The sequence below is a fragment of the Erpetoichthys calabaricus genome, chromosome 12 (genome assembly GCF_900747795.2).
Source record: "Erpetoichthys calabaricus chromosome 12, fErpCal1.3, whole genome shotgun sequence".
NCBI lineage: Eukaryota > Metazoa > Chordata > Cladistia > Polypteriformes > Polypteridae > Erpetoichthys > Erpetoichthys calabaricus.
In genome coordinates this window covers 82,059,055-82,072,971 of record NC_041405.2, presented here as the reverse complement: position 1 = coordinate 82,072,971, position 13,917 = coordinate 82,059,055, and the positions used below count along the sequence as shown (strand labels likewise).

At 37.1% G+C, this 13,917-nt stretch overlaps 1 protein-coding gene across 1 annotated transcript in view; it reads left to right on the top strand.

Annotated features, from left to right (window-relative positions):
* The window catches only part of LOC114662345 (sorting nexin-12), a 38,643-nt gene extending 26,668 nt beyond the window's left edge, over window positions 1–11,975 (top strand). Inside the window, exon 4 of the mRNA XM_028815743.2 lies at window positions 11,217–11,975. Within this exon, the coding sequence (XP_028671576.1) occupies window positions 11,217–11,319 (103 nt within the window). The 3' untranslated portion in view covers window positions 11,320–11,975. The remainder of the gene's footprint in view (window positions 1–11,216) is intronic.
* Window positions 11,976–13,917: the final 1,942 nt, after the last annotated feature.

Sequence of the window (13,917 nt, the reverse complement as noted above, 5' to 3'; positions counted from 1 at the left end):
TGGGTACATAAAATGAGTGCTTTTGGAGCAGATGGTGCAAGCGTGAACATGGGTGCAACAGGGGAAATAGGGTCCCTTTTCAGAAAAGAGATAGGTGAACATGCTCCGTCTTTCCACTGTCTACCCCATCGGCTGCCAATGATTGAAAAAGTTTATGACCTTCTACAACTAGTGTGGAAAATGTATCATTTCAGTCCCAAAAGCAAGCGGGAGCTGAAGGCTATAGGAGCAGAGTTAGGATGCACAGTATGAAACCCATCAGCAGTTAAACTCAGCGCTGGTTGCCACACATTTATCGGGCACTCTCAGTTTTTCTCCATTCAAACTATGCAACAGGTCAGGGGCAGTGCACTGCTGTGCATCATCATATGGAGCACATTGCAGTCATGTCCAGAAACATAGACATAAAGGGAAGAGCCAAACACATTGTTCAACAAATAGAAAGCCTGTCTTTCGTTGCCTTTTGTCACTTTTTACATGACCTTTTTTCAGAGGTCTCAAAGCTGAGCCTTACATTTCAAAAAAATTCTCTTATGCTTCCTCAGGCAGTTGCTGCAATTGTGGGCTGTGTGGTAACAATTAAAGGATTGAAGGAAAATGCTTTGAGAGAAGGGAAGCTGCAGGAATTCTTACAGCACATAGGTTCTCAGCCTGAAGGTTCAGTGCAACAAGAAGGGCCATCAACAAGCAGGAGTGAGAGGGCTGCAAGTAGCCACACAGTCATAATCTTCCAAAATGTTAAACTGAAAGGCCCCCAAAATCAGGCCACATTCAGAAGTGATCTAAAGGCTGCAATTGAAAAAACAGTTGACATTACTGTTAAAGAATTGGAGATCAGGTTTGCAAACACGATGTCAAGTGTTACACAGCACGGACATTCAAAGGGATCAGAAATCATCAAGTCATTTTCACTGTTTTGTCATGATGCATGGCCAGAGGACATTGATAGCTATGGCAAGTGTGAGATAGACACACTTGTTAAATGGTACAGGGAGCTCTTATCAAACAATGGCTGTGATGTCACAGCTGTGCAGAAGGAATGGCTAATGTTGAAAATATTAGTGAAGGGTCAGTTTACAGATAAGACTTACGGTGACCTATGGACAGTGATGCTGAGCAAGGAGCCGTTCTGTACAGATTTTAAAAATCTGCTTCACTTAGTCAAAATAATGCTGGTGCTTCCGATATCTGCAGCTCAGTGCGAGCGAAGATTTTCAGCACAAAACAGAATAAAATCAAAAGTGTGCAACTCCCTAAATGTAGGAACACTGGAAGACTTGGTAAGGATCAGTACAGAGGGCCCTACACTTGAACTTTTTGACCCAGAGCCCAGTGTAAAGCGCTGGTTGTCAGCCAGCAAAAAAAAAGCGCAGACCAAAGTATACTGGCTGGCCTAATGATGCTGACATTGTAATGGTTAGTGACAGTGAACTTGAAGACTAATTAATTTCTTTATATTTGTACACTCATTGGGAAATGATTATTTCAGAAATGATTGTTTATAATGTTTGTTATTGTGTTAATTCTTGTGTTATTATGTGTAAGACATTTTCAGTGTTTGTATTTGTAGTGTTCCTTACACATGTTGTGTATAAGACTCTGGACTTGAAGTTTTGCTTATTAGTAAACATTTGCACTGTTCACATTTATGTGTCATTTATTCTTCTGTTATTATTATCTATAAGACCTTTCAGAGGACACTAGTAGGCAGGTCTAATAGCTCAGATAAGAGAAAGGAAAGGCAGTGTGAGGTAGACCGAAGAAACAAATAAACAATACAAGTAAATATTATTTGTTTATTTCACATTTGGCATGCGGTAGAGATTATGGCTCCGAAAAAAAGGATTTGGCTCCGAAATATATTGGGTTTAGGAGCCAATGGCTCCCAAATTTTTTTTTTTTTTCTGTCTGGAGCCCTGCACTGGTGGAGACAACAGAGCATGCAGTAGTTCTAATAGGCCTTATTTTGCCAGCAGCATAAAACTTGAGTAGAATATGTGGGAAGGAAGTGGGTGGACTGTGCATATTCACTGGTTGAAGTAAGTATTAATACAGAAAGGTCTCAAAGGTTTACAAAGCTACAGGAATAGAACTGAATTTACTTTTCATTTCTTTGATAGAGGCTGAAATGTAAATTTTCATGTCATCTGAAACCACCTTTGACCAGGTCTTTCTCGGCCTTCCCCAGACCTCTAACCTTCAATTTCCACCTTCTGCACCTCTTCACCCAATTGTTTTTCTTCAGTATGTATTGCTTCCACGCCAGATCTTTGTCAAATTGCGGCATTCCCAAAATCTACCTAGTCAATCTTTTCCTTCCTGTTTTGTTTTTATTGACCATGTTTCACTCCCTTAGAGCAGACTGCACCTTACACAGCTTTTGGAAATGTGTCCTTTCCATGCCACATATCCCCCTTTAGAAGTCAGAATGGAGGACAGCTCCCAGACTTTCTTCCATGTACCCTTGCCCTCTTGATCACTGCTGTGCCTATATCTCTGTCTACTCTCAACTTGTCATCTACTTTCTCCAGAACAACTCCATTGTTGATGTATAAATTTGCAGCTCCTTCATCAGCTTTCTGTACTGCTCATCATGAAAAATATAAATTTACTGTTGTTAAGACTGGTAGATGTGCCGACATCTTTTTGAACTGAACTGAGAATTTTGTGGTGTTAAATTAAGGCATGTAGTCCCAGAACTTTTTTTTTTTTTTTGGTTTCCACTCAGTGGCTTGTGCAGTACGTTTTACTTTTTTCCCTTAATACAGTAGAATATTTTCACCTTTTTTGTGTCAGCTGTGCAGGAGAGATGTATACTTTGCTTACAGTTGAGGTGCTAGTGATTGGTGTGTTGTAGAGCAGAACAACCATGAACTGGTTTAACTATAACAGCAACAAGTAAATGTTTATCCAAATTTTTTGCTGTTAATACTAAATAAGTAAATGAGTTTATTATAGAGTAAGTAATTAAGAAAAAAATCCTAGTTAATTCAGTAGTACCAGTCATTAAGCTAAGTTTTTCTTTAGGAGGAACACAAGTGTAAAGAGGACATTTGGAGTGTTTTGGGGGAAACTAGTAGAGGCATTTAATCAGGCGCTCTCAGAATAGTGTTCTTTGGCAGGAAAAGAAAAAGTAACCTAGGGATGCAGGTCAGAGTAAGGGAAATTTCAATACAAATAACATATAGCAGGCTGTGGTGATGTGTGTTAAGTGTCTGTGGCTATGTGCAAATAAAAAAAAAAATATGGTGCAGTTCAGGCTTAATGGGTGCAGGCACTGCTGCAGCCATAAGATATTCAGTGTGGAGATGAGCTGATTGCTTGATTAGCTCCGCAGTTTTACATTGGCATTCTGCAGTTTGTAATCAAGATGCATCAGCCACATTTGTATAAAAGAGCCTGGGGGGGGGGGGAACAAGATTGAAAAGAATGAAAACAAAAATATGAGAAAGCTTTGAGGATAAAGAGAAAGAAGGAAAGAAAAAACAAAGGGACAGGATCAAGGTTGAGTCGGTGCTATAGTAATGAGACAAGCTTTTGGGATTGATGCTCCCGGTGGATTAAGTGGATGGCTCTCACAGAATAGGGTCACTCTTGCTGATGACCCAGGGAGCAGGAGCCACCAACTGCTCTGGGAGATCCTGCAGAATGCTGAGGGATGGCGATGGGAGGAAGGGAGTAGGGCTTGTGAGGCTCCTGCTGAACACTGAGGAATGATGTCAGTGTAGACACAAGCCAGATGAAAGGGTTCACTGTGCTTGTTGTAAGAATTCTCCACTCAATTAGGAGACTGAAAAGTGTGAGCAGAGGAGATTTTATAAAGTGTCACAGAGGATTGAAAGCGGAGTTTCAGAAATGGATCCTGACCCTATTACAATTTTGAACGTTACCTTATTCATTGGATGATTTATCTGCATTTTAACCGTCACCAGTACACTGTTTTATGTGATTTTTTTTTTTTTTAAAGACAGAGCCCTGCAGTTTTGGTTTTTGAACATTGTCTTGAATAATAAAAGCACTTTTCCCAGATTTACACCTTGCTCTTGTTGTTTATTTGTCCTCATTGTCTAGTCCATCTTAGTTTTATGACTATCGATGTCTTGAGTTCAAGATGGTAATGTCCGCTTTGGGCAACCTGAGCATCACACAGGCGGCTTAGAGTAAGTGAAGAACTATGAGAAGACCACTAGAAGAATTTTGGCGAGAGCAGGCCAATCAGCCCAACATGATCATCCGTTTATCTAAATAGTCCTAAACTAGCATCAATTCAAGGTTTGGAGTTCTACTGTCCAGCACACTACCTCAATTTATTTTATGTGTCCATTGTTTTTTGCATGAAGAAAACATTTTTTTAACATCTGTATGAAACTCCTCCTAATATCTGCTTAAACTGTTAAAGGCTGAACTCCTTCAGTCTCACTTTTTAGCACATACTTTTTCAGTCTACAATCAGCCTAGTCACTCTCCTTTGAATTTATGTAGTGCTGCTATGTATATTGTGTGAGATGGACACCTAAACTTTACACAGTATTTCAGGTGAGGTCTCAGTAATGAACTATATAAGTTAAGTATAACCTCCCCTGACCTGTACATCCATACATCATGATATACTGTATAACTGAACATCCTATCAACCTTCCAGTTCACTTTGTACACTGTCTTTATGAAGATGGTAACAAGTCTACTATGACTCCGAGATCCTTCCTCATAAGGTGTACTTTTAAGTTTCACATCTCCCATTGTGTATTCAAAGCTAACATTTCTACTTCCTATGTGTAATACTTTACATTTACTTTAATTTTCATTGGCCACAAATCTGCCCAAACCTATCGTCTGTAACGATTCAGAGTTGCATATGAAAAACTCCAACCAACTACATCTTTGAGAGAAAAAGTCGACATGTCATCCAGCTCAGCATTTCTCAATGCAAAACATGAAGTAAAAATTTATTGAAATTAATTAAATAAGGGTGGGCCCTGGCATTGACAAAATTGCAAAAAAGAAAATTATAATTAAGCAGACATAGCAGCCAGATGCAAGTCCATTAATATAGACAGGTGAGGCTAGACATATCCAAAATGTCCATAAAATCAGTATGAAAACATTAATTATTTTTTTCAACTAATCAGCTGCATGTCTTAGCTGCCCTGTGAGAAAAATGGCAGTCTAGTACTGTTGATTAAAATAATAAACACTTCAGTATATGATAAATTTAACTTTCTTTCATTTAAATGTATGTTCTTAAATATGCTTGGATATTCTTATGCTCATAAATACAAACACACTACTTGGAGAGTTTCAGTAGGTGTTAAACAGTTAACCTGCATATCATATTTTTTAGCTCAAAACTAATTGAGCAGTTCACAATCCCAAGTTTTATAAAGGCAGATACAGGGCAAGTCCTGTTTGATATTGGACTTCTTGGAGGCCTGCTTCAATGAGGCCTGCTTCCAGTAGATCTACATATGTTGGAGATACAGGCTAATTCAACTAATCATTTTCAGGGTTGCTGCCCTGCAGTGCAAGAGATAATCAACAAATCTTGCCCAGATGTCCTTTAAAATGGCAATTTGTGCCCTCAAAATGGTGCCAGACAAGAGAGAGAGAGATAAGCAGGGTCAGGGTCGGAGAACATCCATGTTAAAAAGATGCACTGTCTCTCTCTCTGTATGTATGTATGTATGTATGTGTGTGTGTGTGTGTGTGTATATTTATTTTATTATTTTAGGGCTGGGCAAGTTAAAGCATTAATTAATTTACGCTAGTGCTGGGTGGTATACCGGTTCATACCAAAAACCGTTTTTTATTTTTGTTGTGATACAGATTTTTCTTATACTGCAACATCGGTTTAAATTGCCTAAACGATGTTCGGAATGTGGCGCAGCAGGAAACTCTTCAGGGGGGGGACCTTTTTCACTGCTACACACCGCTAAACACATACAACGGAATATATGCATTAGTGGAGGTGTTGCACGGGGGCTCTTTTTCACTGCTACACCGCTAAATAGGCATGCAATGGAGTACATGCGGTAGTGTAGGTATTGCGTGGTGAAAATGGACAGAGAACATTCCGAAAACTGAAGCTATAGCTGACGATAAAGTTGAACATGATGACACAGAAGAAATTTTGCCGAAAAAAAGAAGTCACGTCCGTTGCCTGGAGATACTTTGGTTTTAAAAGGTTAGATGTGAACCATTATGTTCAAATGTGTGAATACTGTTTCTATACTACTGGATAATACTGCAAGCCAAGTTGTACTTGTTTTATTTTTTTTCAATACAGTGTAATGTACCTGGGTACTGTGTAATAGTGTGACGACATGTTGACTTTATTCTCGAATTTCCACTTTAATCTCGACGATTATGATGAGAATAAAGTCGACGTTGACTTTATTCTTGACATTTCTGCTTTATTCTCGCCGCTTATGTCAAGATTAAAGTTGACATGTTGACTTTATTCTTGTAATTTGTCATTAAAGTAGAACATCGTAAACTAAACTTCATCGTAAAAATGAATATTTTAATTTACTAGATTTTCTCAAACCCCGTCATAACTTATATAGCACATTAAATGCTTTGTGTTAAGTGTTCCCCTAGCCATGTTAAATCGGTACGTGCTTCTTAAACTAACTTCCTCTTGTACTGAGGAGGCGCCGGCAGCGATCGCCGCACAGAAATACATTCACTTCATGATATTCCTGCTCCCTGAACATTTAGAAAGCTAAGATAAATACTTTGATATAATTTTCATGATGAAATGCATTAAAGCATGTATTAATCATGTGGGGGCACGGTGGCGTGGAGGGTTGCACTGCTGCCTTGCAGCAATGGGGGCTCGGTGTACCCTGCCTTGAAATTGCATGTTTTTCTGGTGGGTTTACTTGACGTGCTTCAGTTTCCTTTCAAAGTCATGTAGGATGTAGGGTTTTGTTATGCTATACTTGACCCAGCTAGTGTATGTTTTGCTCGAATTCACCCTGCGATGTGCTGGCATTCAGGATTTGCGTCTGCCTCGTACACAATGCTTGCTGGGATGGGCGCAACCCTGATGGATGGCATAATTAAACATGTATAACGAAGATTTTTTTAAAGTTCCTGAACACTCCGTGAGCTAAGTTTATAACTAGTTTTTAATTTCACAAAGACGTTTATTGTGTGGTGATTGGTTAGGTGGAGAAAGAAGAAGGACAGATAGGTAGCTGAGGGTTTGGTTACGTCAGACAGAAGAACATCCATTGAATTCTGTGCTTGTGTGTCATCCCGACCACCAGATCACAAACCAACATTTACACAATGTTTAAGTTAAACCTGTGCAATACCCATTCATACATCAGTTTTTTGGAGCCTTGTCACACCTGCCGTAAAGTTCTCTACACTGAAAATTACACATGGGGACCCTTACTTTGAGGGAGCAGCACTACCCTCCTCACTACTGTGCATGTTTTAATACCTGCTTTAATGAATTTCATCCTGAAAATGATATCAAGTATATATCTTAGCATTCTAATATTTTCAGAGAGCAGAATATCAATAAGTGAATGGATTCTGTGCGGTGATCGCTGCCGGCGCCTGCTCTTGTGCGGAGGAGAGTCAGTTTAAGAAGCGCGTAGCGATTAACAACTGGGTCGGGATGAACACAACACAAAGCATTTAATGTCTACATTACCTTATGACGGGGGTTTGAAAAAATCCTGTAATTAAACATTGATTTTAGGATGAAGTTTAGTTTACGACATTCTACTTTAATTATAAAATATGAGAATAAAGTGGAAATGTCGACTTTAATCTCGACATATGTGTCGAGATTAAAGTGGAAATGTCGAGAATAAAGTCAACATTTTTCTTCCGTGTCCGTATTTTTTCTTCTCTCATCGTGGCTCTAATTACGATATCGTAGGGCTATACCACAAATAGCATTATAAATGCAAGTTGCAGTTTTATTATTTATGTATATAGCTTAGCTTGAAGCATAGGTCCATATTAATGCAATTTGCCTGAATGATGGTTCAGTTGGTAAAGATATCATCACCAAGTGCACTTGTTTTTATTTTATTTATTTTTATTTGGTGAATACTGTGTAATGCACCTGGTCTTGAAGTAATAGTATTATTACTGGAAGTTTGCACTATTATTTATTTTATTGTTATTATTTATAGTTTAAATATTATGCAGTTTAGGTAAATTTGTTCAAAAAGTCAGTGGACAGGAGATTGTTAACATTAAACAGAAAGTGTAGTTGGGTTTACAAAAATATTTACTATTTAATTCCTTTTCTAAGACATGTTCCGTGCAATACAACTTTTGACAAGGCACCTCTGATATTTTATATTTTAAAATAGGTTGCCAAAATTTTAGGTTTAAGTTGTTTGCAAAATTTTTCAATAAAAAGGTTCTATATTTTGACTGCATCTGTCATGCAATATGTTTCCTTCTCTTCATTAGTGCCACCCCCCCTTGAAAACTATACACTTTATGGGGCCATGCAAACCTGTATTAATACTTGTGTGCACATTAATTTTTTTTTTTTTTTGTACAAATGTACAATTCTCATGACAGGTGGAATAGGTTATTCTTAGCCAGTCTACTGCAGTAATTGCAGTGGAAAATGTGGTTAACTTCCACTCATGCATGGGGGGAAAAAATACCGTTGAATACCTTGAAACCGGTATAATTTTGAAAAATACCATGATATAGAATTTTGGTCATCACCGCCCAGTGCTAATTTACGCCGACAAAAATTTATTGCGCGTTAAATGCAGAGGCTAAGGATCTGCGCTGGTATACGGAAAGTCGCTCCTGTTCAAATCCTTGTTACTGCCAAAAGAGATTCTACTCTGCTGGACCCTTAACTTGCAATTGCTCCACGGGCGCTGTGCAATTGGCTGACCCTGTCCTCTGACCCCAAGGAGAGCCAACTACACTATAATTATCTCCACTATGTCCCTTGGGTACACTGTTCATCATTTCATCCAACTCCAGAAATCTTCTTTATCCTCCATTGCATACCCAACTTGCGGGGCATATCACTAACAACATTCATCATCACACCTTCAATTTACAGCTTCATAATCATCACTGTGTCTGACACTCTTTTCACCTCCAAAGGACTCTTGATATTCTGTTCCTCAGAATAACCCCTATAAACATTTCTCCTCCCTTCCACACCATGATCGAACAATTTGAATCCACCTCTGATCCACCTGGCCTTACTCACCTTCCATTTAGTCTTTTGGACACACAATATATCAACCTTCCCTTCTCTATATCACATCAGCTAACTGTCTGCCCTTATAAGTTATACCTACCAACATTCAAAGGTCCTACCCTCAGTTCCACTCTCTTTGCCTTCCTCATCTCCTTCTGTCTCCGGACACGTCTTGCCCCCCTCTTCTTCTCCTTCTTTGGCCAACAGTAGCCCAATTTCCTCTAGCACCCTGTTGGTGGCCATTGTTAACCTGGGCCTCAACCGACCCAATAAAGAAAATCTGTATTGTTGTCCGTATATTAATGTGGGAAAAGTTTTCGCCGGATGCCCTGGACGTAACCCTCCACATTTATCCGGGCTTGAGACCAGCATGAAGAAACAAACTGGTTAAGTCCTTCTCCCCAATATAAATATTTATTCTAAAATGTTATTGATTAGATCCTGCCAGGTTTTTAAAGTTTTGAACAGATACTCTGAGAATTTGATTTTTGTTTTTCCAATTTCAAATGGTAACAGTGCCTGCCTGCAGTCCTAACAGCACTTACAGGATTTTAAAAGATTTCTGGTGTCAGAATTAATTTGAACAGAAGTGTGTTATTTCCAGTGAATTCTCAAGCACACAATATTAGATTGGACACCTTCCCTTTTATCTTTGCAGATCAGTTTAAATACTTAGGGATAAACATCACAAATAAACATAAAGCTCTTTATCAACAAAATATTGCTGTCTGCATAGAAAAAATTAAGCAAGACTTGCATAGATGGTCTACCCTCCAGCTCACTTTATTTAGCTGGAAGAATTAACTTTGTCAAGATGAATATCCTTCCTAAGCTTCTCTTTCTATTTCAAAACATTCCAGTAAACATCAATAAGTCATTTGTTTTAGAAATTAGATTCAACCATAACCTCGTTTATTTGGAATTCAAAACATCCACATATCCAAAGGGCGACCCTACAAAGACCTAAAGAAGAAGGTGGCATGGCTTTACCTAACTTTCAATTTTATTACTAGACCACAGATAAAATATTCTCTAACTTGAACTGCTTCCTACATTTGTACCATGTTCTGAGTGAATGAAGTACAATTGGGTTGTTAGTATATTGACAATACCTTGTATTTATTGGGGTACAAAGCAAGGAATATAAAGAAGTACTGCAGGATTTTATTTCTATTGTGGACCAAGCTAGTGTGTGTGTTCATCTATTTGTGTCAATGTCCCAGTTTTTATAGCTTGTATATCTGCCACCCAGTAATTAAACTGAAAATTAGGTAGAACCATGCCCACCTTCTGATTTAGGTTGTTGTAGTGTCGCCCTTTGGATGCGTGGATATTTCAGATTCCAAATAAATGAAGTTATGATTGAATCTAATTTCTTAAAAAAATGAAGCTTCTGGACTGGATTAATTGCTATTTATGAACTTTCATAGGGCATTAAGAAAAAATTGAGGTTTACTCATGTTTTGTGAATGTTGCGTAAGGTTTTAGTAAAATTGCCTTTTATGTGCAAATATGTTCATTAATTTACAAACATTTCATGAATGAGACCCAGTGGGTTTGTGCTCACAAAGAGTACCCTCTACTGACTTTGTAGTCCTGCTGGGAAAACTTCAAATGTGACATGGTAATGACTTAGGTACCAGAAAGGACAAAACTGACAGGCATGGCATGCCTGATATGAAGAGAGAGAGATGCTTGTAAGTATACCTTATACCAAGACTCCTGTGAGGCAAAAGTCATTAATAAATCATTTTTCTTCATTGATATACAAATTCCACAGTGGTCCTTTGCTGGAAACAGAATGTTAATGAAAAGGGCTGATAACAAGTTGTGTTGGATGACATGCCCATCCACCTATCTATTGTAATGTTTCCTATAAGAAGTGTAGAGATAGCTGATTAATGTTTTTACACTATTTAATTATCTTTGAAACTTGACTACATAAATATTCAGTAATACATAGTGGCAGATCTTGGGAAATCTTATTTTTCTTTCTTTTTACCCCCTTCAGAATTGCAGGTCATCCCTTGGCACAGAATGAGCGCTGCCTCCATATGTTTCTGCAAGAAGACACAATTGACAGGAACTACATCCCTGGGAAAGTACGCCAGTAGTCAGGAGTCTCCAGTAGCTGTTTTCTTCCATTCCACCTTCCCACTTGTGCAAAATAACAATTATTTTTACACTAAAAATAAAAAGAAGCTTTCACTTCTAAACTTTTTAATTTCTTTTTGTTTGTCTTTTTTATTTATCATCAGTGTTACTTGGGTAAGACTGGAATCTTGCATTTGTTGTTCTGCCAGTAAAGCTATACTATGGGTGATGTTCAAAGAAAACTTGTACACAATTTGTAAACATCTGCCAAACAGTGTAGTTTAGCATTACAGATGCAGTAAGGTGGCCTGTGGATTTTTTTCTTCATTTAAATGAAAAAAAAAGCATGCAAAATATAATTGGATAATGAGAATAGTATTTCAATGATGGAATGATCAATGGCTGTTGTACATTTCTTTATAGTACCTCATTGATCTTATATATTTTTTATTTCTCTTGCAATTTCTCGCCGCTGATTGTTTTCTGTTGCCCATCTTCATGTGCTGTATTTCCAATCCCAAGCCCAAGATGTCAACATGTAGACATGTATGACCTGCAAGAAATGCAGTTCAATAATACTTTGGTTTTAAAGGGATATGCAGGTAAATGAATGCATCAGAAAAATATGAACAATGCTGTGTAAGAGTATCTTTAGTAAACGTTCAATTTATATTAATTTAACAATGCTGCTATCTCTTCTTTTAAAGTGAGTTATTGATTTCACTTAAAAATTCAGACTGTACTGTTTATTCTTGCTATTTGCAAGTTTGCCTAAGTTGCCATTAATTTTTTTCTCATTAGTATTTCAATTATACTTTTTAAATATTTGCTCTAAGTAGCTTAATGTAATAAGTTAATATTCATATCCCCTTTAAGAAAGTGTGAATTTTAGGCTATAATATGGAAAGGAGTGGTTGAAGGCATGTGTTTTGTAATAGTACATAATATATAATATTTATAGAGCAGATTTACATAAAAGGCTATTACATAGAATGGAAAAGGCTGAGACTCGTACCTTGCACTGTGCGCTTTGGATTTGTATTGTCATAGGTTAGTTGAGAAAATCAAGAATACACAATTGACCCTTTTCTCAGCCAGATATCCTTAATAACCAAGAAGTAAACAGTTGCTTTTTCTAGACTAAATATTTTTTTCAGTGATGCTGAGATTCTGTGCAATCGCTCCGGATAATAGCAGTTTAATTGTAAGGCACGTCACAATTAAGCCAATGCTGCCACAACACAGGTGAATCAACAAGCTACACTCAGCTCTCTGTTTTTTGTATGTATATGTAAATACTGTATGTATGTATGTGTAAATCTCAAAGTTAACTATGAGCAAAATGCCAAAAAAAACATGCTGTTAGGTTGCTTAAATTCAAGCATAGGTATTTTGCTTAATATGTGGCACTCTGATCCTTTTTAAAGTGGTTTGTTTGCCTGTAGTTCCAACACTGCATACCAATTAAATGTTGCAAAAGCTGCTTGGAACTAATAACTGAGAAATCCACACTAGACTATTTCTTCTCATTATTTCGGGCAGACATGTTTAATGTAATTTTCTACCTGCCTCAACACACTTATTTTATCAATTATTGAGAAGTAGCATAAAGGTGTCTGTCAGAGTCCATTATTGATCATAAAACTGCAGTTTTTCCATGACTAACATTTTTGTAAATTATTTTCTTTACTCATGTGTTACCCACATAATTTCACATTTTTTTTCTATGGTGGAAAAAATACTGTGCAACACACCAAAGCTGCCTCTAAGTGAGGATGTTGCTGCGGCAGCAGTCCCAGTCATGCACATTACACAAATTTATGTTCTTTGTTATTACCCTTTGCTTAGGTGCAGTTTATAGAAAGGACAATCATGTTGATGTTTTAAACACATAGTAGATAATGTGTGGTCTTGTGTCTATCTATTACTGTATCAGCCCTAAAACCACTATCAGTCTGAAGGGAAATAATCTTTCTTATATATATGAATACAATGTACCCACTTAATATAATTGATAGATATGAAACTGATCTCTTTGATTCATAGTCCCAGGTTGGTATTCTTGCTGAAATCCAAATGTACAGATCATGGTCATGCGACAGTTTTTTGATCATTGAAAATTTTGTTTTTGTTTTTTTGTTTTTTTTTTTCTTTGAATACAACTTTAAATTTTGTATGAACAAACTTCACTTGGGATTTTTTTGTGTTACTGTTGCCAAATAACTCTATTTTTTGCTAGATTGAGACAATTTACAATAAAGTGCTTTAACCCCTCTCCCCGTCAGCAGCCACCAATCTCCAGTGATTTTCAGATAATTCAGAGTGGACTGCATTTTAGAAGTCTTGTGCATTTGTTGATGCATGAAGTCTCGGGTCATTTCCATCTGATTTAACTATGTATCAAATTAAAAAGAAAATTGGGACATATCTTCCTTTTATACTTTTTGTTTTTTTTATCACTTGCAAGAAACGCACTTTTTTTTATCCAAAAGTACATTCTCTCTATCTCTCTTATATATATATATATATATATATATATATATATATATATATATATATATATATATATATATATATATATATATATATATATATATATATATATATATATATAAAAT